The sequence below is a fragment of the Salvelinus sp. IW2-2015 genome, linkage group LG17 (assembly GCF_002910315.2).
Source record: "Salvelinus sp. IW2-2015 linkage group LG17, ASM291031v2, whole genome shotgun sequence".
NCBI classification, from domain to species: Eukaryota; Metazoa; Chordata; class Actinopteri; order Salmoniformes; family Salmonidae; genus Salvelinus; species Salvelinus sp. IW2-2015.
This window is the reverse complement of record NC_036857.1, coordinates 31,494,528-31,519,987: the sequence shown is the minus strand read 5'-3', so window position 1 is coordinate 31,519,987 and position 25,460 is coordinate 31,494,528. Positions and strand designations below refer to the sequence as shown.

At 43.1% G+C, this 25,460-nt stretch overlaps 1 protein-coding gene across 4 annotated transcripts; it reads right to left on the bottom strand.

The window, feature by feature from the left end:
- Positions 1-1,504: 1,504 nt before the first annotated feature.
- On the bottom strand, positions 1,505-24,958 carry eif4ba (eukaryotic translation initiation factor 4Ba). Of its 4 annotated transcripts, none has more exons than XM_024005850.2 (13): positions 24,852-24,958; positions 22,425-22,574; positions 11,228-11,433; positions 10,730-10,846; positions 7,597-7,651; positions 7,295-7,447; positions 7,084-7,197; positions 6,800-6,985; positions 6,471-6,702; positions 6,272-6,360; positions 5,829-6,063; positions 2,510-2,547; positions 1,505-2,405 (listed from the first exon to the last, which is right to left on the bottom strand). In XM_024005850.2, exons 1-13 carry the CDS (start codon positions 24,862-24,864, stop codon positions 2,386-2,388), a joined length of 1,608 nt encoding a protein of 535 aa, XP_023861618.1. In that variant the 5' UTR covers positions 24,865-24,958; the 3' UTR covers positions 1,505-2,385. The 4 variants fall into 4 exon arrangements, with proteins under 4 accessions (XP_023861618.1, XP_023861619.1, XP_023861616.1 ...); XM_024005851.2 differs by having other exon boundaries at positions 22,425-22,571; positions 24,852-24,929; XM_024005848.2 differs by lacking the exon at positions 24,852-24,958 and adding an exon at positions 24,520-24,676.
- Positions 24,959-25,460: the final 502 nt, after the last annotated feature.

The window sequence follows — 25,460 nt, the reverse complement described above, 5'->3', positions numbered from 1 at the left end:
GGATAGTTCACCCAAATTACAAAATGACAGTACAAAATGTACATCATGTCCAAATCATCCTGAAGTATCTAAAAATGTATTGTGTAACTCATTGACGTTACATATAAAGTAGATGATTTGGAAATGAAGTGCAAAAATGCTAATATACCAAAGGTACCATTGACTTGTGCCACAAAATCCTAAAAAGTAAAACCAACAAAGCATGGACTGCTTACAGGGTAAGGAAAGCAATACYTCATTTGGGTAAACTATCCCTCTAGTGTCTAGGAGTTAGCAAGCCAGGAAGTAAAGGACCAAATATCAATAAATCCTCATGTTAGGATTGGGAATTGTTGTCAGTAGGTAACTTGGGACATTTTAAAAATATGTTATTTCCCCCGATACAAAGGCCAGATATGAAACGTAGTAGTGMCAAAAGGTTGTAGTTATGGAAAATGGAGGAAACGGGTACCGAACAAGCGATGTGATGGAAATGTGCCAAATAGGAACCATCTTCATGATATTGAGGATACTATTAAGAGTAAAAAAATATTTTAACAATGTATGCGAATGACAAATAATAGGCGGTTAGGTAGGAAATTGAATAGATTCACATTCAAAAGTGACCAATAAAAGTTGCTTTTGGGAAGAAAGTTCAACTGTGACTCCTCAAAGCTGTGGTGAGCGTATTACCTTGTAAAATTCCTTTAATTCAACCTTGAATTCAGATCTGAGGCAATGTTCCACACATTTCCCATTACTGACCCCCCTTAACCTTGACTGAACACAGCCAGGGGCTTTGTCTCTCCCTCCCAGGATAGGACATCTAGACTTCCCCTGGGGGCGGAGGCGCCTGCATTGGTATCCAGGAATAGACCATATGGGAGACAAGCAGGAAAAGATGCTGGGAAAATGTCAAGAGTTTAACAGTGACTCGYAGCACATGCAGCTGGACCGGCTTCAGGCTACAGTACACTCCTCAGACACACTYGGTCCTGTTCCCTGCTCTCTCCCCCCTCAAAATTACACAGAAATGCCTGTTTACTATCAGCGTTCCYAAGCAGAGAACCCCAAAAAATGCTGTGCTTAATGAGTCCTGTCACACAAGGTTAGAGGTCACAACCTGAGGGTCACACAGGTCAGGGATGTGAAGAAAGAGGTGGTTTGTATAGACAGGATATTACAAGATAAATATTCAAATATCGTATTTTCATCTGTTTGAAGTGAACAAGAGAACCTAAAATGTGACATAAATACACCTAGAAACCGAAACCTGGGTGAATATTGTTTTAAGATGGGAAGTAAGGGGTTAGATTCCACAATCAAAACGGCATAATTTAGCAGTGGCGTACCATTACCCTTGGGGTATAACTAAATAAAAAAATCCTTATATCCATTTTGATCAAGCTCTCCCACTCTTTAAAAGCTCCCCATAATGAGTTAAGGGTGACTTGACATTCCCATGGCTTAAAGAACCGTAAGAGTCTGGTTCTACAGTCATGCACGTAACAGATAGAGAAACAGAAACATCCAGAAACATTTAATGAGATCTCCCTCTTCAGTTACATGTGATAGTGGGGTTACATACGACAATGCTGAAACATCCTCTGCATTAAATGCCAGTCAACACTTGGCCCATGGATAAGAGTGAGGGAAGAGCATGCCTCCAAAACATTTATCACACAGCTCATATGATTTTCCATGACATGGTTGCCTTGGCGTTGACCTCCAGGCAGGTGCGGATGAGACAAGGAAGCGGTTCCTTTCTGTGAAGGAAGCAGGGAGCCATTGACGGTGTATTGGGAAAGACCCTGGAAAGAAGCAGCTAATGACTGCTATACATGATGATCAGAGGAACACAAACATTGCTTCCCTCATAGTCAAATAAAAAGTTACGGTATGTCAGCAAAGCCCCCTAAAATAAGGAGACTTTGTCTGTTTTCTTTGATTAAAACTCTTGTCTGTCCCTCTTGGACACAGGCGCTCCATCATTAGCATAACCAGGCTTACAGAGCTCAGACAGCTTACATAGTCCAGCATTTAGACTGGTGGTGGGTGGCGACGACGCCCGTAGCAATACATGTTTTCCCAACCCCCACCTTTCAAAATTGTTATAATGATTAAAACTTCAACCTCCAGTCTCTTTTACTTAAAACCAGTCATTATTTCTCTATGTTTAGGTCCAGTCCTGAAGGTGCAGCCAGTCAGCACTGTGGGTGGGTTTCTATTGAAGCAGGTTAGCAGGAAGGGAGCTGTAGTGCAGCTCCAGCCAGGTTGTGGTGCAGAGCAGAGATCTCACTCTTTTGGCATCAAACATCTTCACTTCTTTCATTCCACCTCTGTCTGCATTGTCCTCCATATTGTCATGTGGGTCTGCGTCCATTATAGCAAGGCTGCATACTGTACTTATTCGCTGAGCTCGACCTCTGTACAGAATTGCGGGAAAATGTATGAGTTTTCAATTGAAAAGTCTGAACATCGCTAAAATCTCAATATAGCAGTAAATTCAGTGTCAGCAACCAATCGTTACCTTTTTTATTTGCCTCATCGTCAGCTAAGCTTGAGGAGCTGGAAAAAAAGACATGTCAATGGAATATGCCCATGGAGAAATGTACTGCTGAATCATGGTTGACTAAAACTGTCCTCAGTTAGGTGCATTGCTAGAATATCAAACAAACAGGGTAGGGCATCCCTGTTCATATAGTGGGTCCTCATTTAAAAGTTGGATCATACTGCAGCACAGCTTGCAGAATGCTGCGGAATGGTACAGCATGTTACAGTGCATGAGTCATAGTATTTTACTGTCAGACTTTGTTGCCGTTAATGCTTGTTGAAACCACCAGAGGGCATCTTTGAGGGCGTCTTCATGAAGCTTGATGGTGCTTGCTTACTTTCTCAAATAATCCTACAGAGGTCCATGCAGGCTATACCCCATCTTAAAAAGCATAGCAAGTTAATTAATTTTGTTGACATGAAGCAACCATAGCCCCAACTACTATAGCACAGAGAAACACATCTTGAAACATGCTATTCTGTTCTTTTAAAATAAATTATCTTAGTATCATGTTTTTTTTATGACCTTCCTAAACAAAATATTAATGGATTTCTTTGTGATTGGGTATATTAAATAGATTTGGACTTGTTTCAAGTGCAGTAATATCTAACAATTCAAAACAGTACACACAACCTAAAAGTAAAAGAACGGAATTAAGGAATATATAAATATTAGGATGAGAAATGTCAGAGTGGCATAGACTAAAATACAGTAGAATAGAATACAGTATATACATATGAGATGAGTAAAGCAAAAATTTAAAGTGACTAGTGTTCCATTATTCAAGTGGCCAGTGATTTCAAGTCTATGTATATGGGGCAGCAGCCTCTAAGGTGCAGGGTTACGTAACTGGGTGGAAGCTACCTAGTGATGGCTGTTACRGCTGCTCTTTAATTATTTGTTTTTCTTATCTCTTTTTTTGTTTTGTGTATTTTTTTTGTGTATTTAAAAAATATATATATATATATTCTTCAAAGTGCATTGTTGGTTAAGGGCTTGTAAGTAAGCATTTCACTGTAAGGTCTACAACCTGTTGTATTCGGCGCATGTGACAAATAACATTTGATTTAACAGTCTGATGACCTTGAGATAGAAGCTGTTTTTTGATGCACCTGTACTATCTTCACCTTCTGGATGATAGCAGGGTGAACAGGCAGTGTTAGGTGAATGGATGATCTACGTGTGTGTGGTTCCCTCCGTGAAGCATAGAGGAGGTGGTGTGATGGTGCTTTGCTGGTGACACTGATTTATTTAGAATTCAAGGCACACTTAACCAGCATGGCTACCACAGCATTCTGCAGCAATACGCCATCCCTTCTGGTTTGCGCTTAGTGGGACTATCATTTGTTTTTCAACAGGACAATGACCAAACACACCTCCAGGCATTGTAACGGCTATTTGACCAAGAAGGAGAGTAATGGAGTGCTGCATCAGATGACCTGGCCCCCACAATCACCCGACCTCAACCCAAATTGAGCTGATTTGGGATGGGTTGGACCGCAGAGTGAAGGAAAAGCGGCCAACAATTGCTCAGCATATGTGGGAACTCCAATACTGTTGGAAAAGTATTCCAGGTGAAGCTGGTTGAGAGAATGCCAAGAGTTCATAGCTGTCAAAGCAAATGGTGGCTACTTTGAAGAATCTAAAATATATTTGGATTTGTTTAACACTTTTTGGTTACTACATGATTATATATGTGTTATGTCATAGTTGAGTCTTCACTATTAATCTACAATGTAGAAAATAGTAAAAAATAAAGAAAAACCCTAGAATGAGTAGGTGTGTCCAAACTTTTGACTGGTACTGTACATCTCGCTGACGTCTGCCCGATGTATACATGATACATCAGGCCGATGTAGTATGGAGAGCGTTTGAACATTGGCAAGAAGTCGCTGAGACTTTGGCATTAGATTGCATTTTCCCTTCAGCCGCTGTTTGGATGATGCATGTCAAAGTGGCTAAATTATACTGGCATTAATAAAAATTTAAAAAACGATATATACATTTTTGGGTTTATTTATTGTTTTTACCTTATTTCACCAAGTCAGTTAAGAACAAATTCTTATTTACAATGACGGCCTAGGAACAGTTGGCAGAATGACAGATTTGTAGCTTGTCAGCTCAGGGATTCGATCTAGCAACCTTTCGTTACTGGCCCAATGCTCTAACCACTAGGCTACCTGACGCCCCAGACATGACTTATAGTAGTGATTGCATACATTTTTGTACTTTTTTTTCTTCATACTGGTCCCTCATGGGAATCGAACCCTCAATCCTGGCGTTGCAAGCGCCATGCTTTACCAACTGAGCTACATGGGACAATACTAGAATATTAGTGATTTTTCTTGTGGGTAAAATGAAGAGAGATGATTCAAGTTCTATTGCAATACCATCAAGTTCTTAAAATAACTCCAGCACAGAGAAGAGAAAGGAGCCTTGAATAATTAAACAATAAATCAAACGCAACATGTCGGCTAAAGCAACCGAATTCAGGAATTAATTCAACAGTTTTTAATCTTGACTGTACTAAGGACTTAAAAACCTTTTTTTGTTAGAACAGACTATATGGGATTGATTATCATTTGTTTGTGAATGATTATTGTATTTGTTGTGTTTACACTGTTTGAAATTGTCCGAAAAAAATAAAGATGAAATCACACATACTGTAATAAGCACGCAGAGCTTCTCCTACCCTCCTTCTTGATCTCCTTCTTCATGTCATTATCATTACTAGGCAAACATCCATTAATAGATTTCAAGTCTATAAAAATAGAAATCAACTCGGCAAGAGTCTATTGTCCAGCTAATAGCTCATCATAGGTGGATGGCATCTTTTGTATTTGAATGTATTAATTACAGTCATTTACAATTCTCCGTCTGGAAACGTGTGGAAGCGTTGTTCACAACCTGCTACACTTGTGAAAAACAAGTGTTTGAAAACATGTTTTCAAAATGCCTCCAGCTCACATTGTAAAGTGGTGTGTGACGCGCTGATAACGTGTTGCCTGCACTTGAAAGGTGAATGGGAGGCGCACTTTAATTACCAGTTTAGAAATACAATTATGCAAATTATTCTATAGACCGATGAGCATGACGGTCAAATGTACTTAGAGACAGAAACTGGGAGCTTTTTGTAGGGTGAATTATGTGGATTATAATATGAAGAAGTGGCGCAGGGTAACATACAAATCCACAAATTACCTCAATGTCCTGCGGCATAATCTCAAAACTTTTAATTGAGGAACCACTGTAGGTGTTAGGGGCATGTGGATTGTAGGGTGGGATGACCTCTAACCTGGTGAGCTGTGGGGCTGTGTCACTGCTGGGGGCGACAGGTAGCCCAGCCGAGCCCTCACTGGAGCCCCCAACGGGCATGGTCCTCTTGGCCCAGGCGTTCTCCTTAGGGGGCGGGGCAAGCACCACCTTCAGGGCCTGCCCGTCCTGTCTGGGAGGGAGCAGGGTCACAGGGGAGGAGGGCTCCTCTTCACGACCACTGTCCACCGAGCGCTCGCTCTCCCTGCGCTTGGAGGCTGGCAATGGGACAGGAAGAAGAAAATAGGACTTTATTGTCCAACGTCCACAAATGTCCAACAGGAAATGTGTATTCTCTTATTTTAGACCAACCCTCCTTAAGAAGTCAGCTGAAATCACAACATTACCCTCCAAAGACATCTCAGCGACTACAGTACTGATATAATGGCTGACTGCATTACCCATCATAACCAGTCAAATTTTCACCTCTGCCAGACTGGCTGCCTGGTTGGGAAGACTCGCTGCCAGTCCGAGAGCGTTCTGCAGGTTGGTCCTCACTACGCCAGCTGGGGTGCCTGAGGGATGACCAGGATCAATGAGTCAAGGATAACATCCTATACATGAAGTTTATTCTTTACTCCATTTCCTCATGTTAGCCTATGCTCTTCTGCCCTTCGTCACATACCTCTCTCTGGGCTTGCGGTCTGGGATCCTGTCCTCTAGCTGTCGCTGCAGTTTCTCCTGTTCCCTCTTCAGCCTCTCCTCGACCTCTCTCTCCTTGGCGGCTGTGTCCACTGGCTTGGCCCCGCCGAAGATGGAGGCAGCCCTGCCTGAGGGGGCAAACAGGGTGTTGCTCTGCTCCACCTCTTTGGGTACGCTACGGGGCTTCAGGATCAACTTGGGCCTCTCGACAGCACCTAAGAATGGCCAAAAAGTACACCCTGGTACAGTGCAGGTTTCACTGTGCCGGTGCACATGAAGAATGAGATGTGTTTTAATATGAAACTTTCTCACCTCTGTCATCCCGGCTTTCCTCCCGTCTCTCGTATCGATCACTACCACGGTCACCATAACGATCCCCACTAACCCGGTAGTCATCCCGTCGGTAGCTATCCTGCCGGTAGCTATCCTGTCCTCCCTCATCGCGCCTGTAACCAGTGCCAAATGCCCTGCGACCACCACCACTGCCACCAAAACCACCTGAGGGAAGCGGCAGAAATACTACATTAGTAAGCCTTCTCACTAAAATGCTGAATGTGTATAGGTGTACTGGTGTAAGACCAGGCATTCCAACTGACCTCCTCTGTCATCTCTGCGATCCCGGTCATCATAGCGATCCCTGAACCTGTCCTGGCCCCCTCCGTAGCGATCATCTCCTCTGGGCCTGTCTGACTCGTAGCGGTCCCGTGACCCTGGAGCAAACGAAAGACAGAGAGGGGGCGGGGGGGTTTAGGGGGTCAATCTACCCCACATAGAGGACATAAGGTTTCTGACCTGTACTGTACTCACGGTCTCCAAAGGCATCGTCTCTCCGAGGCGGCCCGTCGTCACTCTCTCCTCCACTGGGCCGAGGAGCCCTCCAGTCATCACAGTCTGTCTTGTCTGGGCCAAAGTCTCCCCCGCGGTCCCTGTCCCGGCCACCCATGGAGTGATTYTCCCTCCCTGAGAGAGACACAGACGTGTCAGAAAGGAAGTGGAGACAAACTCTTCTGATGCTTAATCAAGTTCATCTGAACTGCGCAAGTGTGTGTAGAATGCACAGCTGCAAAAATGTGTATGGTAGTACTGTAGCTTCAAGATAAGATACACACCTTTGTCATTAGACTGGTCTGCAATGTCCACACGGATTCTTCTATTTCCCAAGTTCTGCATGGAGAAAGAGTAAACATTAAAAGTCCAATGCAGCTGTTTTATCTCAATATCAAATCCTTTCTGGGTAACAAGTACCTTACTGTGATTGTTTTATTTTTTGACCATCTTATCGCACAAAAAACATTTCTCTCAAATTTTGTGCACAAATTTGTTTGTATCCCTGTTAGTGAGCATTTCTCCTTTGCCAAGATAATCCATCAGTTGACAGGTGTGGCATATCAAGAAGCTGATTAAACAGCATGATCATTACACAGGTGCTGGGAACAATAAAAGGCCACTCTCAAATGTGCAGTTGTATCATACAACACAATGCCACAGATGTCTCAAGTTGAGGGAGCGTGCAATTGGCATGCTGACTGCAGGAGTGTCCTTCAGAGCTGGCAATACGTCCAACTGGCCTCACAACTGCCTATCACGTGTAACCACGCCAGCCCAGGACTTCCACATCCYGCTTCTTCACCTGCGGGATTGTCTGAGACTAGCCACCCGGACAGCCGATGAAACTGTGGATTTGCACAATCCAACAATTTCTGCACAAACTGCACAAATTTCTGCAGAAAAAGTCTCAGTGAAGCTCATCCGCGTGCTTGTTGCCCTCACCAGGGTCCTGACTTGACTTGGCATCGTAACTGACTTCAGTGGGCAAATACTCACTTTCGATGGCCACTGTCACGCTGGATAAGTGGAGTATTTCTGTCTGTAATAAAGACCTTTTGTGAGGAAAAACTCCTTCGGATTGGCTGAGCCTGGCTCCCAAATGCCTGCGCTCCTGCCAAGTTGTGAAATCCATTTATTTCAATTGACTGATTTCCTTATACAAACTGAAACGCAGTAAAATCATTGAAAATGTTGCATGTTGCATTTATATTTTTGTTCAMTATATATCAATATTTGCCCATAAAAGCTATCCACCGACATTTCTCGCATAATTCATTTTACAGATACGCAAAGATGCCTCCTTGTCTAGCATACTTTATCGACATTTGGAAAGTTTATCAACAAATGTTCTGTTTCCATCAGGCCTGTAGTGAAATGTTTTATCCAACATGTACTTTACAGGCATAAAAAGGTTKGTTTTACACTTAAAACTTCTCTGCGCTACGGATCCCTTTTACGGGATCATTTTCCTAAACAACCGCTGAATTGCAGGGCGCAAAATATTACTAAAAATATTTATAATCATGCAATCACAAGTGAAATATACCAAAACACAGCTTAGCTTGTTGTTAATCCACCTATCGTGTCAGATTTTGAAAATATGCTTTACAGAGAAAGAAATCCAAGCTTTTGTGAGTGTATCAATCAATGCTAGAACAGCTAGCCCCAAATTAGCATGGTCACGAAAGTCAGAAAAGCAATAAAATTAATCGCTTACCTTTGATAATCTTCAGATGTTTGCACTCACGAGACTCCCAGTTACACAATAAATGTTCTTTTTGTTTGATAAATATTATTTTTATAACAAAAAAACGCCATTTGGATTGCGCGTTATGTTCAGAAAACTACAGCCTCGTTCCGGTCCTGAAAGCCAGAAGAAAATTCCCAAACGTATCAGATTCAAAAATATTACTAAAAGTATTTATAATCATGCAATCACAAGTGAAATATACCAAAACACAGCTTAGCTTGTTGTTAATCCACCTATCGTGTCAGATTTAGAAAATATGCATTGCAACGAAAGCAATCTAAGCTTTTGTGAGTGTATCAATCAATGCTAGAACAGTTAGCCTTATATTAGCTTGGTTAGCTTGGTCACGAAAGTCAGAAAAGCAATAAAATTAAATCGCTTACCTTTGATAATCTTCGGATGTTTGCACTCACGAGATTCCCAGTTACACAACAAATTTTCTTTTTGTTCGATAAATATTACTTTTATAACAAAAAAAACGCCATTTGGGTTGGGCGTTAAGTTCAGAAAACCAAAGCCTCGTTCCGTTCGACGAAAATTCCAAAAAGTATCCGTAATGGTCGTAGAAACATGTCAAATGTTTTTTATAATCAATCCTCAGGTTGTTTTTAACAAACATAATCGATAATATTTCAACCGGACCGTAACCTACTCAATAAGAGAGAAAAAGAAAATGGAGCGCTACCCTCTCGCGCGCAGGAACTAATCTGAGGACACCTGACTACTTTTGAAAAATCTCGCTCATTTTTCCAAATAAAAGCCTGAAACTATGTCTAAAGCCTGGTCACAGCCTGAGGAAGCCATTGGAAAAGGAATCTGGTTGATACCCCTTTAAATGGAAGAAAGACGGTCTAGGAAACACAGATAAAAAAAAATATATCACTTCCGGGTTAGATTTTCTCAGGCAGAATGAGTTTTGTTATACTCACAGACAATATTTTGACAGTTTTGGAAACTTTGGAGTGTTTTCTATCCTAATCTGTAAATTATATGCATATTCTACGATCTGGACCTGAGAAAGTCAGTTTACCTTGGGAACATTATTAAATAAAATAAAATTAAAAAATCTGACCCCTAGCGTCAAGAGGTTTAATTAAGACATGACTTTGCCGTTGTGCTGTAGAACTTGTATAATAAATTCTATACATTAGTTTATAATGGATTAAGCGTACATTTTCGTTAACTGTAATTTAGTTAATTATGTTTCAACATTCCTTCCATCTTGGGCCAAAATCTGTTATTTTTTAAGATTGCAAAGAGCAATTTCTCAAGCAAGAATTTTGGTAGGACTGTCTGGGAGTGGTCTAAGGGGGAGGGGAAAATTGAAAACTAGCTGTTATTGGCAGAGGTTTGGAACTCTCTTATTGGCCTATTAACTCATTTACAGCTTGGTGATGTCACCAGGCAGGACAAAACTCCATCCCACCAAAACAGGCTGACATTTCAGGCAGTCTTTTCAAACAGCTCTTACAGAAGAAAGGCATTATAATTTTCACAATATTATTCCAACTGGCATCCAGTGTGGAAATATATATAAAACACATCTGGTTTTTGAATGCATCGGGCCTTTAAAAAACAAATGGATGCCATCTAGTGGCTAAACCTATTGAATGGTGATTTCACTGACTTTTTCCCTTGTAGCTCACTTTGTAAAATTGACTCACCTCTTCGTTTAGACTCAAGGCACTCAGGAGGGATTCCACATCATCAAACTCAGCATAGCCAAAGCCCTTCAGCCTCTCTGGGTTACTGGGCTCTCTAGGAAGACGCACTGCACTGATCTACACAGAGAGAGAAAGAGACAGGGTTCAAACACATACGTCTGGGTTTGGATGAACAAATACTAGCAGCAACTTGACAAATACTTTATAAAAGGTGTATTCAAATCTTACCCTACCGAGGTCCAGACTACTGCTGGTTTTCTGTTCTACCTGATCATTAATTACCACCTGGTGTCCCTGGTCTAAATCAGTCCCTGACTCTAGGGAAATAATTAAAATGAGCAGTGGAACTGGTTGAGTTCCAGACTTGATTTTGAGGGCTTTATAATATAATAATATAAAATATGCCATTTAGCAGATTATTTTGTCCAAAGCGAATTACAGTCACGCGTGTATACATTTTACATTCGTTTCATGTTTTTACATTCGTAGTGCACTTACCCCCACACCCCTGAAGAAGTCCTTGATTGAGTCCTCAGTGACGTCGTAGGGCAAGTTGCCCAGGAAGGCGGTGTAAGGGGGACCACGGGGGATACGGGCGCGGTCAACGTTTGGCTCCCGGGCTGAACGGGGTGCTGTGGGCAGGATGGAGCGGTCGATGGCCGGGGCCCTGTACATATCCTCCTCTGTATGCCAGGAGGTGGACACTGGACAGAGAAGGGAGAGAATTGAGAGAGATTGGCGGTTAAAGGGTCCATCTATTTTTGGGATTTTAAGTATGTGGACATACTCGCATTCCAAAATCATGGGGATTAATATAGAGTTGGGTCCCCCCTTTGGTGCTATAACAGCCTCCACTCTTCTGGGAAGGCTATCCACTAGATATTGGAACATTGCTGCGGGGACTTTCTTCCATTCAGCCCCAAGAGCATTAGTGAGGTTGGGCACCGATGTTGGGTGATTAGGCCTGGCTAGCAGTCGACGTTCCAATTCATCCCAAAGGTTGAGGTAAGGGCACTGTGCAGGCCAGTCAACTTTTTCCACACCGATCTCGACAAACAATTTCTGTATAGACCTCGCTTTGTGCACGGGGGCATTGTCATGCTGAAACAGGAAAGGGCCTTCCCCAAACTGTTGCCACAAAGTTGGAAGCACAGAATCATCTACAATGTCATTGTATGTTGTAGAGTTAAGATTTCCTTTCACTGGAACTAAGGGGCCTAGAAAAACAGCCCCAGACAAATAGTCCTCCTCCACCAAACTTTACAGTTGGCACTACGCATTCGGGCAGGTAGTGTTCTCCTGGCATCAGCCAAAACCAGATTCGTCATTTCAACTACCAGATGGTGAAGCGTAATTCATAACTCCAGAGAACCTGCTAGCACTGCTCTTTTACCTTTATTTAACCAGGAAAAGCCCATTGAGACCCAGAGACTCTTTTCCAAACGAGACTTGGCTAAGGCTGCAGCAACAATCAATACATACAATTAAAACATGATCCAGCCTAAAAAAAGCATTTACACTCCTCTGTAACTGAGTCTCCCATCAATATTTGAAATTCATTCAGGGGCACTAACATATCTAGATGAAGCATGGATTGTAGACTATTCCATGCCTTTGGTGCACAAGACGAGAAGGCAGTCTAATACTGTAATACTGTATATATCCTGGGGACTTTAAGTAGCACCCACCTAGCAGACCGGGTATGGTATCTGCTGGTGGTGAAGGAGACCAGACTACAGAGGTAAAGAGGGAGTTTACCCAAAAGGGCTTTGTAGATGAACACATACAAATGTAGCTTCCTGCACATATAAAGTGAGGTCCAACCTATCATTTGGTACAAGGTGCAATGGTGGGTGAGTGACTTGGCATTTGTAATAAAGCACAAGGATGCATGATAAACATAGTCCAGTCTCTGTAAAATGGAGGAGGCTGCATGCATATACAACAAGTCACCATAATCAATTACAGAGAGAAAAGTGGCCTGAACAAGCTTCTTTCTAGCCATAAGTGGGAAGCAAGCCTTATTACGAAAATAAAAACCCAATTTCAATGTAAGCTTTGCTACAAGATCATTCATATGAACTTTAAAGGACAACTTGTCATCCGACTATATACCTACGTATTTGTAGGATGACACTTTTTCAATGGATAAGCCACCAGATGTGACAATACTAACCTTCTCTGGCTGATTGCGAGCTCTGGTAAAGGTCATGAATTTCACTTTTTTGTACATTCAAGACCAGTTTGAGACCATAAAGGGAGGCCTSCAGTGACTGAAAAGCAGTCTGGAGCTCTTCAACAGCCTGAACCAGAGAAGGAGCACATTTAATATATGACTGTATCATCTGCATATAGATGTAACTTTGCTGGTTGCATCCCTTTTCCCAAATCATTAATAAAAATTAAGAACACAGGAGCTAAAGCGAAACCCTGAGGCACACATCTATTAATCTCAAGAAAGCTAGACTTTTGTCAGTATATACACATTGAGTTCTGTCTCTTCACTGAGACCAATGTTACTGAGCCTAGCTACCAACAATTCATGGTCAACTGAATCAAAGGCCTTTGATAAATCAAAAACAGAGCAGCACAATGTTGCTTTTAATCAAGTGCATTTATGATGTCATTTGCCACTGCTATAGCTGCAGCTGTGGTTCTGTGTCCCGATCTAAAGCCAGACTGAACCCTGCTCACTATGTTAATTTCAATTAAAAATAAATAAAAAAAGAAGAAAAAAACTGTGTTCACAAGGGATTTATATACTTTGACCAGGATTGGGAGTTTGGAAATACGACGATAGATATTAGCATCTGAGGGATCTCCACCCTTTAGCAGTGGGAGGACATAAACTGATTTACAAATGCTGGGTATGGAATTAGTCAAGAGACTCAAGTTGGAAATGTGAACCAGAGGTTCAGTAATAATATCAGCTGCTATCTTTAAGAGGTAGGGATCCAGGTTGTTTGGACCTGCAGACTTTTTAGTGTCTATTGCCTTTAATGCTTTATAGACCTCAGTATAAGAAACAGACTCAAAGTTAAAATGGTTCACGAGGGCCTATATCATAGTTGAGTGTAACAGAGCTTACATTAGAGGCCTGGGCCCCACCATTATCAAAAACTGAACCAGCAGATATGAAGTGATTGTTAAAAACCCCTACAAAATCGGCTTTATCCTTCACTTCATTAGAATCCGTCATTAAATGGTCAGGAAGGCCAGAGGAGACATTAGAACCTGACACTGATTTGATTATCTTCCAGAACTTAGTAGGGCTGTTTAGGTTCTCTGTGACAGCATTTAGATATAAATCTGATTTGGACTTCCTGATCAATCCTGTGCATTTATTTCGTAGTGCACTGAAGGAGGCCCAGTCAACAGGAGCATATGTACAGTGGGGAGAACAAGTATTTGATACACTGACGATTTTGCAGGTTTTCCTACTTACAAAGCATGTAGAGGTCTGTAATTTTTATCATAGGTACACTTCAACTATGAGAGACGGAATCTAAAACAAAAATCCAGAAAATCACATTGTATGATTTTTAAGTAATTAATTTGCATTTTATTGCAAGACAATAAGTATTTGATCACCTTCCAACCAGTAAGAATTCCGGCTCTCACAGACCTGTTAGTTTTTCTTTAAGAAGCCCTCCTGTTCTCCACTCATTACTGTACTAACTGCACTGTTTGAACTCGTTACCCGTATAAAAGACACCTGTCCACACACTCAATCAAACAGACTCCAACCTCTCCACAATGGCAAGACCAGAGAGCTGTGTAAGGACATCAGGGATAAAATTGTAGACCTGCACAAGGCTGGATGGGCTACAGGACAATAGGCAAGCAGCTTGGTAGAAGACAACAACTGTTGGCGCAATTATTAGAAAATGGAAGAAGTTCAAGATGACGGTCAATCATCCTCGGTCTGGGGCTCCATGCAAGATCTCACCTCGTGGGGCATCAATGATGATCATGAGGAAGGTGAGGGATCAGCCAGAACTACACGGCAGGACCTGGTCAATGACCTGAAGAGAGCTGGGACCACAGTCTCAAAGAAAAACCATTAGTAACACACTATGCGTCATGGATTAAAATACTGCAGCGCACGCAAGGTTCCGCTGCTCAAGCCAGGGCATGTCCAGGCCCGTCTGAAGTTTGCCAATGACCATCTGGATGATCCAGAGGAAGAATGGGAGAAGGTCATGTGGTCTGATGAGACAAAAATTGAGCTTTTTGGTCTAAACTCCACTCGACGTGTTTGGAGGAAGAAGAAGATGAGTACAACCCCAAGAAACCGATCCCAACCGTGAAGCATGGAGGTGGAAACATCATTCTTTGGGGATGCTTTTCTGCAAAGGGGACAGGACGACTGCACCGTATTGAGGGGAGGATGGATGGGGCCATGTATTGCGAGATCTTGGCCAACAACCTCCTTCCCTCAGTAAGAGCATTGAAGATGGGTCGTGGCTGGGTCTTCCAGCATGACAACGACCGAAACACACAGCCAGGGAAACTAAGGAGTGGCTCCGTAAGAAAGCATCTCAAGGTTCTGGAGTGGCCTAGCCATCCCAGACCTGAACCCAATAGAAAATCTTTGGAGGGCGCTGAAAGTCCGTATTGCCCAGCGACAGCCCCGAAACCGAAGGATCTGGAGAGGTCTGTATGGAGGAGTGGGACAAAATCCCTGCTGCAGTGTTGCAAACCTGGTCAAGAACTCCAGGAAACGATGATCTCTGTAATTGCAAACAAAGGTTTCTGTACCAAATATTAAGTTCTGCTTTTCTGATGTATCAAATACTTATGTCATGCAATAAAATGCAAATGAATTACTTAAAAATCATACAATGTGATTTTCTGGATTTTTGTTTTTAGATTCCGTGTCTCACAGTTGAAGTGTACCTATGATAAATATTACAGACCTCTACATGCTTTGTAAGTAGGAAAACCTGCAAAATCGGCAGTGTATCAAATACTTGTTCTCCCCACTGTATGTCTAGCTTGAGCCCAAGATACATTTCTCTTTCTAATGAATTCTGCTAAGTCATCTGAAAACCACTGAGTCTAAATTTCTTCACAGGGGCGTGCTTATCACTGTCAATATTATGGTAAAGATCATGTAAGAGCGCTTGCTCATCAAACTGTCTAAAATGTCTTGTAAAATATAACAGGGTTTGGCTTTGGTCATTGTTGTATTTCTAACACTAGCTATTGCACAGTGATCACTGACATCATTACAGAATATCCCAGTCCATGTGTATTTGTGAGGGGGTATTCGTTAGAAGAATGTCCAATAGCGTTGATTTGTTAGGTCTTGTATTCGGACTCGGTCTTGTAGGCGCATTGATTAATTGAGCGAGATTCAGAGAGTCACACAGTCCTTTAAAAGAGTCCGATACGGATGTAATCATGACCCAGTTCAAATCTCCTAAAAGAATGAATTCAGAGTTATTTAGCTTGTGTAGGACATCAGAGAGTTACTTGCATCTCCCGAAGCCGCGGGCAGTCTGTAGCAGCCGAGTACAGTGATGTGGGAGTCCTTGTATACGTTCACTTTAACCTAAAGAAATTCCAAATGTTTGGGTTTGGTAAAATCGAGAGAATTTCAAGTGTTAAACTTGGATTTCACATAAATTGCAACCCGTCCTCCTTTACTCATCCAATCCTTTCTAAAAACCGTGTATCATCAATATCATCAATAAAATCAAGTTATTTCTTTAGCCAAGTTTCAGATAAAAACCATTATGTCTGCATTTGCCGTATTGGCACATATTCTAAATCATATCTATTTTTGGAAATAGACTTCTGACAACATGCAAGAGGCCAAAACCTGCTCTGATTTTAAAATCCTAGGCAGTCAGTAGAGATTGCATTGCATCTACCGGCCCAGGTATATCTCAGTTGCCCAATGCGTGAGGACTTGGCGAGCCAGCACCATTGTCAATAAAACAAGCCGAGTCTTTCGACACAGAAAAAAGGTAATTCAAGAGATTGAGATTTTGGAAGTACGCCATCAAGTGAAGGCCCACTTGCGTTAGAGTGGTACAAATGCAATTGCAGAGCGAGAACCTGGTGGTATTGACATGACGGTCTCGTCAGAGTGTTTGCAAATTATAGGGCATAAGGCGAAGATCATTCACTCATCCCATTGATCATTCATCCCATTTAATCCAGGATGTCACTGAGTAAAGATCAGGTACAGTAACAGATACATAATGCCGTTTTTTATAGCTCTTTCAGCACAGGTGTGCAACAAACAGTAGACGTTGTGTAGAACGACGTAGATTTGCCCGCGGTGCATCAGGTTTTCCAATCTGGCAACCGCTTCTCCTATCCTAGCCTTCAGTGCGCACCTGCGCTCGCGTAGCAGGCCTAGCGTGCAGACAGACGCTCCTGACTCGGCAGGCTCCAACTCCAAAAAGGTGTAGGCTACAGTTTACGAGCGGCCCGAGGCAGGAAAAAAAGCCTTCTCAAAAAGTACATTTCGTCAAAAAGACAGAACTAAAAATAGTTGTTATATACAGCATTCAACCTTCACATCAAAAGTGTTTGCTTCTGTAAACAGGATCAGGGTCATTAATACATAAAAACTCTTAAAACTCTGATCAAAAGGATCAGACATACAAATGGACAGACTGATTGGCTGCCGTGGCGGTGAGCTTTACACCACTCAAGCCGACACTTGGCATTGTGCATGGTGATCTTAGGCTTGTGTGCGGCTGCTCGGCCATGGAAACCCATTTCATGAAGCTCCTGAAGAACAGTTCTTGTGCTGGCGTTGCTTCCAGAGGCAGTTTGGAACTCGGTAGTGAGTGTTGCAACCGAGGACAGATGATTTTTACGTGCTATGCACTTCAGCATTCGGCGGTCTAGTTCTGTGAGCTTGTGTGGCAGCTCCTAGACGTAGCTCCTATACGCTTCCACTTCACAAAAACAGCACTTACAGTTGACCGGGACAGCTCTAGCAGGGCAGAAATTTTACAAACTGACTGTTGGAAAGGTAGAATCCTATGACGGTGCCATGTTAAAAGTCACTGAGCTCTACAGTACGGGCCATTCTACTGCCAATGTTTGTCTATGGCAATTGCATGGCGGTGTGCTAGATTTTATACATCGGTCAGCAACAGGTGTGGCTGAAATAGTCAAATCCACAAATTTGAAGGGGTGTCCACATATATACCCATTGATTCTTAATTAAGAATATACTGTATAAATGTCAATATCGTAATATAATTTTTGCGCTAGTTAGTTGTACCTGTACCAAAACATCCTGACTGTTTGCATCAATGCCTGGTATGGCAACTGCTCGGCATCCGACTGCAAGGCACTACAGAGGGTAGTGCGTACGACCCACTACAGAGGGTAGTGCTTGACGCCATCTGTCAAGCATGGTGGAGGCAATGTGATGGTCTGAAATGCTTTGGTGGTGGTAAAGTGGGATATTTGTACAGGGTAAAATGTAACTTGAAGAAGGAAGGCTATCACTCCATTTTGCAAAGCCATGCCATACCCTGTGGACGGCGCTTAATTGGAGCCAATTTCCTCCTACAACAGGACAATGACCCAAAGCACAGCTCTAACTATGCAAGAACTACACTGCTCGAAAAAATAAAGGGAACACTTAAACACACATGTTACTCCAAGTTAATCACACTTCTGTGAAATCAAACTGTCCACTTAGGAAGCAACACTGATTGACAATAAATGTCACATGCTGTTGTGCAAATGGAATAGACAACATGTGGAAATTATAGGCAATTAGCAAGACACCCCAATAAAGGAGTGGTTCTGCAGGTGGTGACCACAGACCACTTCTCAGTTCCTATGCTTCCTGGCTGATGTTTTGGTCACTTTTGAATGCTGGCGGTGCTTTCACTCTAGTGGTAGCATGAGACGGAGTCTACAACCCACACAAGTGGCTCGGGTAGTGCAGCTCATCCAGGATGGCACATCAATGCGAGCTGTGGCAAGAGGTTTGCTGTGTCTGTCAGCATAGTGTTCAGAGCATGGAGGCGCTACCAGAGAGCAGGCCAGTTACATCGGAGACGTGGAGGGCAACAACCCAGCAGCAGGACTGCTACCCTCCGCCTTTGTGCAAGGAGGAGCACTGCCAAGAGCCCTGCAAAATGACCTCCAGCAGGCCACAAATGTGCATGTGTTGCTCAAACGGTCAGAAACAGACTCCATGAGGGTGGTATGAGGGCCCGACGTCCACAGGTGGGGGTTGTGCTTACAGCCCAACACCGTGCAGGACGTTTGGCATTTGCCAGAGAACACAAGATGGCAAAATTCGCACTGGCGCCCGTGTGCTCTTCACAAATGAAAGCAGGTTCAAACTGAGACATCTTCACCCTGATCTAGCCTGATGACAGGAACAGGTTGGACAGCCAGTCTGGAGAGACGCCGTGGACAAACGTTCTGCCTGCCTGCGAATTCATCCTCGTCCTATGACCGATTGTTTGGCGTGGGTCAGTCATGGTTGGGTGGCATTTCTTTTTTGGGGTTGCGCGCAAACACGTTCATCCTCATAAGACTGCTCGACTTCGCAGTAGGGTGTAGCCCCCTGACTTGCGATTAGGAGTACCTTATTTCCCATATGACGGGATTTGAGAATACTCCAGACTCCCTTGTGAGACCATATGCTGGTGCGGTTGGCCCTGGGTTCCTCCTACTGCAAGACAATGCTAGACCTCATGTGGCTGGAGTGTGTCAGCAGTTCCTGCAAGAGGAAGGCATTGATGCTATGGACTGGCCCGCCCGTTCCCCAGACCTGAATCCAATTGAACACATCTGGGACATCATGTCTCGCTCCATCCACCAACGCCACGTTGCACCAGACTGTCCAGGAGTTGGCGGATGCTTTAGTCCAGGTCTGGGAGGAGATCCCTCAGGAGACCATCCGCCACCTCATCGGGAGCATGCCCAGGCGTTGTAGGGAGGTCATACAGGCACGTGGAGGCCACACACACTACTGAGCCTCATTTTGACTTGTTTTAAGGACATTACATCAAAGTTGGATRAGCCTGTAGTGTGGTTTTCCACTTTKATTTTGAGTGTGACTCCAAATCCAGACCTCCATGGGTTGATAAATTTGATTTCCATTGATCATTTTTGTGTGATTTTGTTGTCAGCACATTCAACTATGTAAAGAAAAAAGTATTTAATAAGAATATTTCATTCATTCAGATCTAGGATGTGTTATTTTAGTGTTCCCTTTATTTTTTTGAGCAGTGTATTTAGGAAAGAAGCACTCAGCTGGTATTCTGTCTATAATGGAGTGGACAGCACAGTCACCGGATCTCAACCCTATTGAGCTGTTGTGGGAGTAGCTTGACCGTATGGCACGTAAGAAGTGCTCATCAAGCCAATTCAACTTGTGGGTGGTGCTTCAGGAAGCATGGGGTGAAATCTCTTCAGATTACCTCAACAAATTGACAACTACAGTGCCTTGCAAAAGTACTTATCCCCCTTGGCATTTTTCCTATTTTGTTGCATTACAACCTGTAATTTAAATGGATTTTAATTTATATATCATGTAATGGACATACACAAAATAGACCAAATTGGTGAAGTGACATTTAAAAAAATAAAAAAATAAAAAAATAAGAAGGAAAAGTGGTGCGTGCATATGCATTTGCTATGAAGCCCCTAAATAAGATCTGGTGCAACCGATTACCTTCAGAAGTCACATAATTAGTTAAATAAAGTCCACCTGTGTGCAATCTAAGTGTCACATGATCTCAATATATATACACACCTGTTCTGAAAGGCCCCAGAGTCTGCAACACCAAGCAAGTGGCACCATGAAAACCAAGGAGCTCTCCAAACAGGCCAGGCACAAAGTTGTGGATAAGTACAGACAAGGTTTGGATTTTTAAAAAATATCCAAAACTTTGAACATCCCACGGAGCACCACTAAATCCATTATTAAAAAATGAAAAGATATGGCACCACAACAAACCTGCCAAGAGAGGGCCGCCCACCAAAACTCACAGCCCAGGCAAGGAGGGCATTAATCAGAGAGGCAACAAAGAGACCAAAGATAACCCTGAAGGAGCTGCAAAGCTCCACAGCAGAGATCGGAGTATCTGTCCATAGGACCACTTTAAGCCGTACACTCCACAGAGCTGGGCTTTACGGGAAGAGTGGCTAGAAAAAAGCCATTGCTTGAAAAAAAAAATGCGCAAACATGTTTGGTGTTCGCCAAAAGGCATGTGACTCCCCAAACATATGGAAGAAGGTACTCTGGTCAGATGAGACTAAAAATGTAGCTTTTTGGCCATCAAGGAAAACACTATGTCTGCTGCAAACCCAACACCTCTCATCAACCCGAGAACACCATCCCCACAGTGAAGCATGATGGTGGCAGCATCATGTTGTGGGGATGTTTTTCCATCGGCAGGGACTGGGAAACTGGTCAGAATTGAAGGATGGTGCTAAATACAGGGAAATTCTTGAGGGAAATCTGTTTCAGTCCTCCAAGAGATTTGAGACTGGGACGGAGGTTCACCTTCCAGCAGGACAATGACCCTAAGCATAGTGCTAAAACACTTGTGGTTTAAGGAGAAACATTTATATGCCTTGGAATGGCCTAGTCCAATTGAGAATCTGTGGTATGACTTAAAGATTGCTGTACACCAGCGGAACCTGTCCAACTTGAAGGAGCTGGAACAATTTTGCCTTGAAGAATGGGCAAAAATCCCAGTGGCTAGATGTGCCAAGCTTATAGAGACATACCCCAAGAGACTTGCAGCATCTTCAAAGTGGTAGGCATGTTGTGTAAATCAAATGATACAAACCCCCCAAAAATCCATTTTAATTCCAGATTGTAAGGCAACAAAATAGGAAAAATGCCAAGGGAGTGAATATTTTCGCAAGCCACTGTAGAATGCCAAAGGTCTGCAAGGCTGTAATTGCTGTAAATGGAGGATTCTTTGACGAAAGCAAAGTTTGAAGGACACAATTATTATTTCAATTAAAAATCATTATTTATGACCTTGTCATCATCTTGACTATATTTCCTATCATTTTGCAACTCATTTCATGTGTTTTCATGGAAAACAAAGACATTTATAAGAGACCCCAAACTTTTGAACGGTAGTGTACATATTACCTCAATTAACCCCCGCTCATTGACTCTGTACTGGTATCCCCTGTATATAGCCTCGCTATTGTTATTTTACTGCTGCTATTTTTTACTTAACACTTAACACACCAAAACTGCATTGTTGGTTAAGGGCTTGTAAGTAAGCATTTCACTGTTGTATTCGGCGCATGTGGCATAAAATTTGATTTGATCTATAATTTTGAACTCATGGATGATGAGAGTCCTTGTACCCATAGCTGTCTATTAATTTAAGAGTAGTTACATTTATCCAGCACCATCCCTTAGCTATTTAACAAAACAGTGGCAGGGTGTCCCTTTTGTTGTTTGTACTGCAAATTGCCTCTAAGGTCACGCTGGCTAGGTACTGTATGTACGGATGCTAACAATAAGACGTGTCAGCAGCTGTCGACACGTTGACTATGAATACCAAGCACAGGTGCACTGACACCGGAGGTGAATATCACAAAACAGGATTGGGCCTAAACGAATTACAGTAGCCAACATTATCCTGGTTGAATAAAACACTCAACATATAGGCCTAAACAGGAGAAAATATCTATGGCGATTGTTTATTTTTCTGAAGTATCTCACCCTCTGTTTCCAGGTCATCTGTCTCGTCTGCCCAGCTGCTAGTGGGCTTGGTGGGAGCGTAACTTGTGGGTGCGTTGCCCCCCTTGTCATCAGCAAGGAAGTCAGTCAGAGATAGGGTCTTCACCTTCTTATTCCCCTTCTTCTTAGCTGCTGTGAGTAGAGGAAAACATTTACCATCAAACAGCTCTCTGACACGTCTCTTATAAGACTGACTGTGATGGGGAAATTGTATTACTGCTATCAGAGTGCCTGCTTCATAGCCTAACAGACCAACATAGACCTAGTGCATCATGTAGTGGCATACACACTCCTCTTGGTTCAATTGCCTGATTCATACCAAAGGGCCAACCCAAAACCTTACTGTGCTGGCTTGGATATTTTATTTTCACAGTCACGCTGTCCTTTCCAATATGATTCCAGCAACAATGGTGGCTGCGTAACCAAGCCAGCTCGGCTTGGTTTTGCTTTTGGGCCTATAGTGTGAATCAGGCAAAAGTGTTTGGGGATGTTGCACTGGGTCGATGATGGTCCCTTAGTAGTGAGTCAGTGAAGGAAAAATTATAAGCCTGCAAGACTAACATTTCCCAGATTTTTAAGGGTCATTCCAAGCCGGCCATATGGTTCACAGTCAGACCATTTCAGTGCTGTGTGGATGTTCCCTTTACAGACTTGCAGAGAGCTCACAATGGCATGAAATGAGGCCATGACGCACAAGGGTCCCTATTTGATTTACCATACCGACATCCCCTCCCCCTCCTCCATCAGATGTTGACACACCCCACAAAACATAAATACCTCACCCTGGTCTACTGTGCATGCCCCAGATACAGTCAACGTAAGCTAGCCAGCTGTCAACTCTCTTGTTTAAATATACTACATGACCAAAAGTATGTGTACACCTACTCGTTGAACATCTCATTCCAAAATCATGGGCATTAACATGGAGTTGATCCCCCCATTGCTGCTATAACAGCCTTCACTCTTCTGGGAACACTTTCCACTAGATGTTGGAACATTGCTTCGGGGACTTGCTTCTATTCAGCCACAAGAGCATTAGTGATGTCGGGTACCGATGTTGGGCGATTAGGCCTGGCTCGCAGTCGGCGTTCCAATTCATCCCAAAGGTGTTCGGTGGGGTTGAGGTCAGGGCTCTGTGCAGGCCAGTCAACTTCTTCCACACCGATCTCGACAAACAATTTCTGTATGGACCTCGCTTTGTGCACAGGGGCATGCTGAAACAGGAAAGGGCCTTCCCCAAACTGTTGCCACAAAGTTGGAAGCACAGAATCGTCTAGAATGTCATTGTATGCTGTAGCGTTAATATTTAACGTCACTGGAACTAAGGGGCCTAACCCGAACCATGAAAAACAGCACCAGACCATTATTCCTCCTCCACCAAACTTTACAGTTGGTACTATGCATTCGGGCAGGTAGTGTTCTCTGCCAGATGGTGCAGCATGATTTATCACTCCAGAGAACGCGTTTCCACTGCTCCAGAGTCCTATGGCGACGAGCTTTACGCGACTCCAGCCAATGCTTGGCATTGCGCATGGTGATTTTGGCCATGGAAACACATTTCATGAAGCTCCCGAAGAACAGTTCTTGTTCTGACGTTGCTRCCAGAGGCAGTTTGAAACTCGGTTGTGAGTGTTGCAACCAAGGACAGACATTTTTTTTTGCGCTACATACTTCAGCACTCGGCGGTCCCATTCTGTGAGCTTCTGTGGCCTACCACTTTGCGGTTGAGCCATTGTTACTCCTAGACGTTTCCACTTCACAATAACTGCACTTACAGTTGACCGGAYCAGCTCTTGCAGGGCAGAAATATGACAAACTGACTTTTTGGAAAGGTGACATCCTATGACAGTGCTATGTTTTAAGTCACTGAGCTCTCCAGTAAGGTCATTCTGCTACCAATGTTTGTCTATGGCGAATGCATGGCTGTGAGCTCGATTTTATACACCTGTCAGCAACGGGTGTGGCTAAAATAGCCGAATCCACTAATTTGAAGGTGTGTCCGCATACTTCGGTATATATAGTATAGATGTCAAGCGTCTACAGGTAACTACCTCTAAAAACCCAGCAGATAACTCACTGTCGGCACAGTATGCAACTATCGTAGTCCCAAACAAACAATATCTATGAAGACGCATGGTCATTCCTGTGGTCAATGACCAGATCCTCTTCCTGGGGGGGGAAAAAACTGTAAGTGCGATGTTTACTCGGTCCCATGCCCACTCCCACCCTGCAGCGTCGATCGTGATACAGCCCTGACACAGAGCACGCAATTCTGAAACACCCGGAGAAAGTATGTATTTCAAAAGGTGAGTCCATCCCTTTCTAAAATGTTTAGTCGACGCTACTCAATGCATATCTCCATGCTTGCCACACCCGGCCCATGCAGAATTTAGCTAACATAATCCTCACCTAACGCCGCCATGTTGGAGATCGACAGTCTGCCCTGGATCCAGGAGACGTGAGCACGCAAGTTTCCGCGTGCATGTTTCGCAACGTGTCCACCTACAGGGCTGCACTGCAATGGTGTAGGTCACTCTATCACCACTGGGGGGCGGTGTAAGCCTAGTTAACAGAATTGAAGCGAGGTTCCCAAAAGTAATTCATGAGAAGGGGATCTGTTGTCCAATTTAACATTTTGTACGCATGTTCACTGTGTTAATTCCATTGCATGATGACACTAATATGATGGTCGCTTAGGGCCCCTGGCCCCCYACCAAAAAGGTATAATACTTTTTTACAAATATCTGTTTTAGGAACTTAGTGGGGTCTCGGCTTACTGTTGAGAGTTAGAATAGTAGAATACACAAGGTGCAATTTAAAAATGTGGTTGTGCATCAGCAGATTTTCTCTTGTTATGTCAGTCACTGACAGTCACTCAATTAGCCATGTCAGCTAACAATTAAGATTGGTAAGTTAGTCTAGCCAGCGATCTAAACTTCTAGTAATCATGGCTGAATACCGACCAGGCACACAGGGCATATGCCCAGGGTAGGGATGTGACAAATGGAACATTTTTCT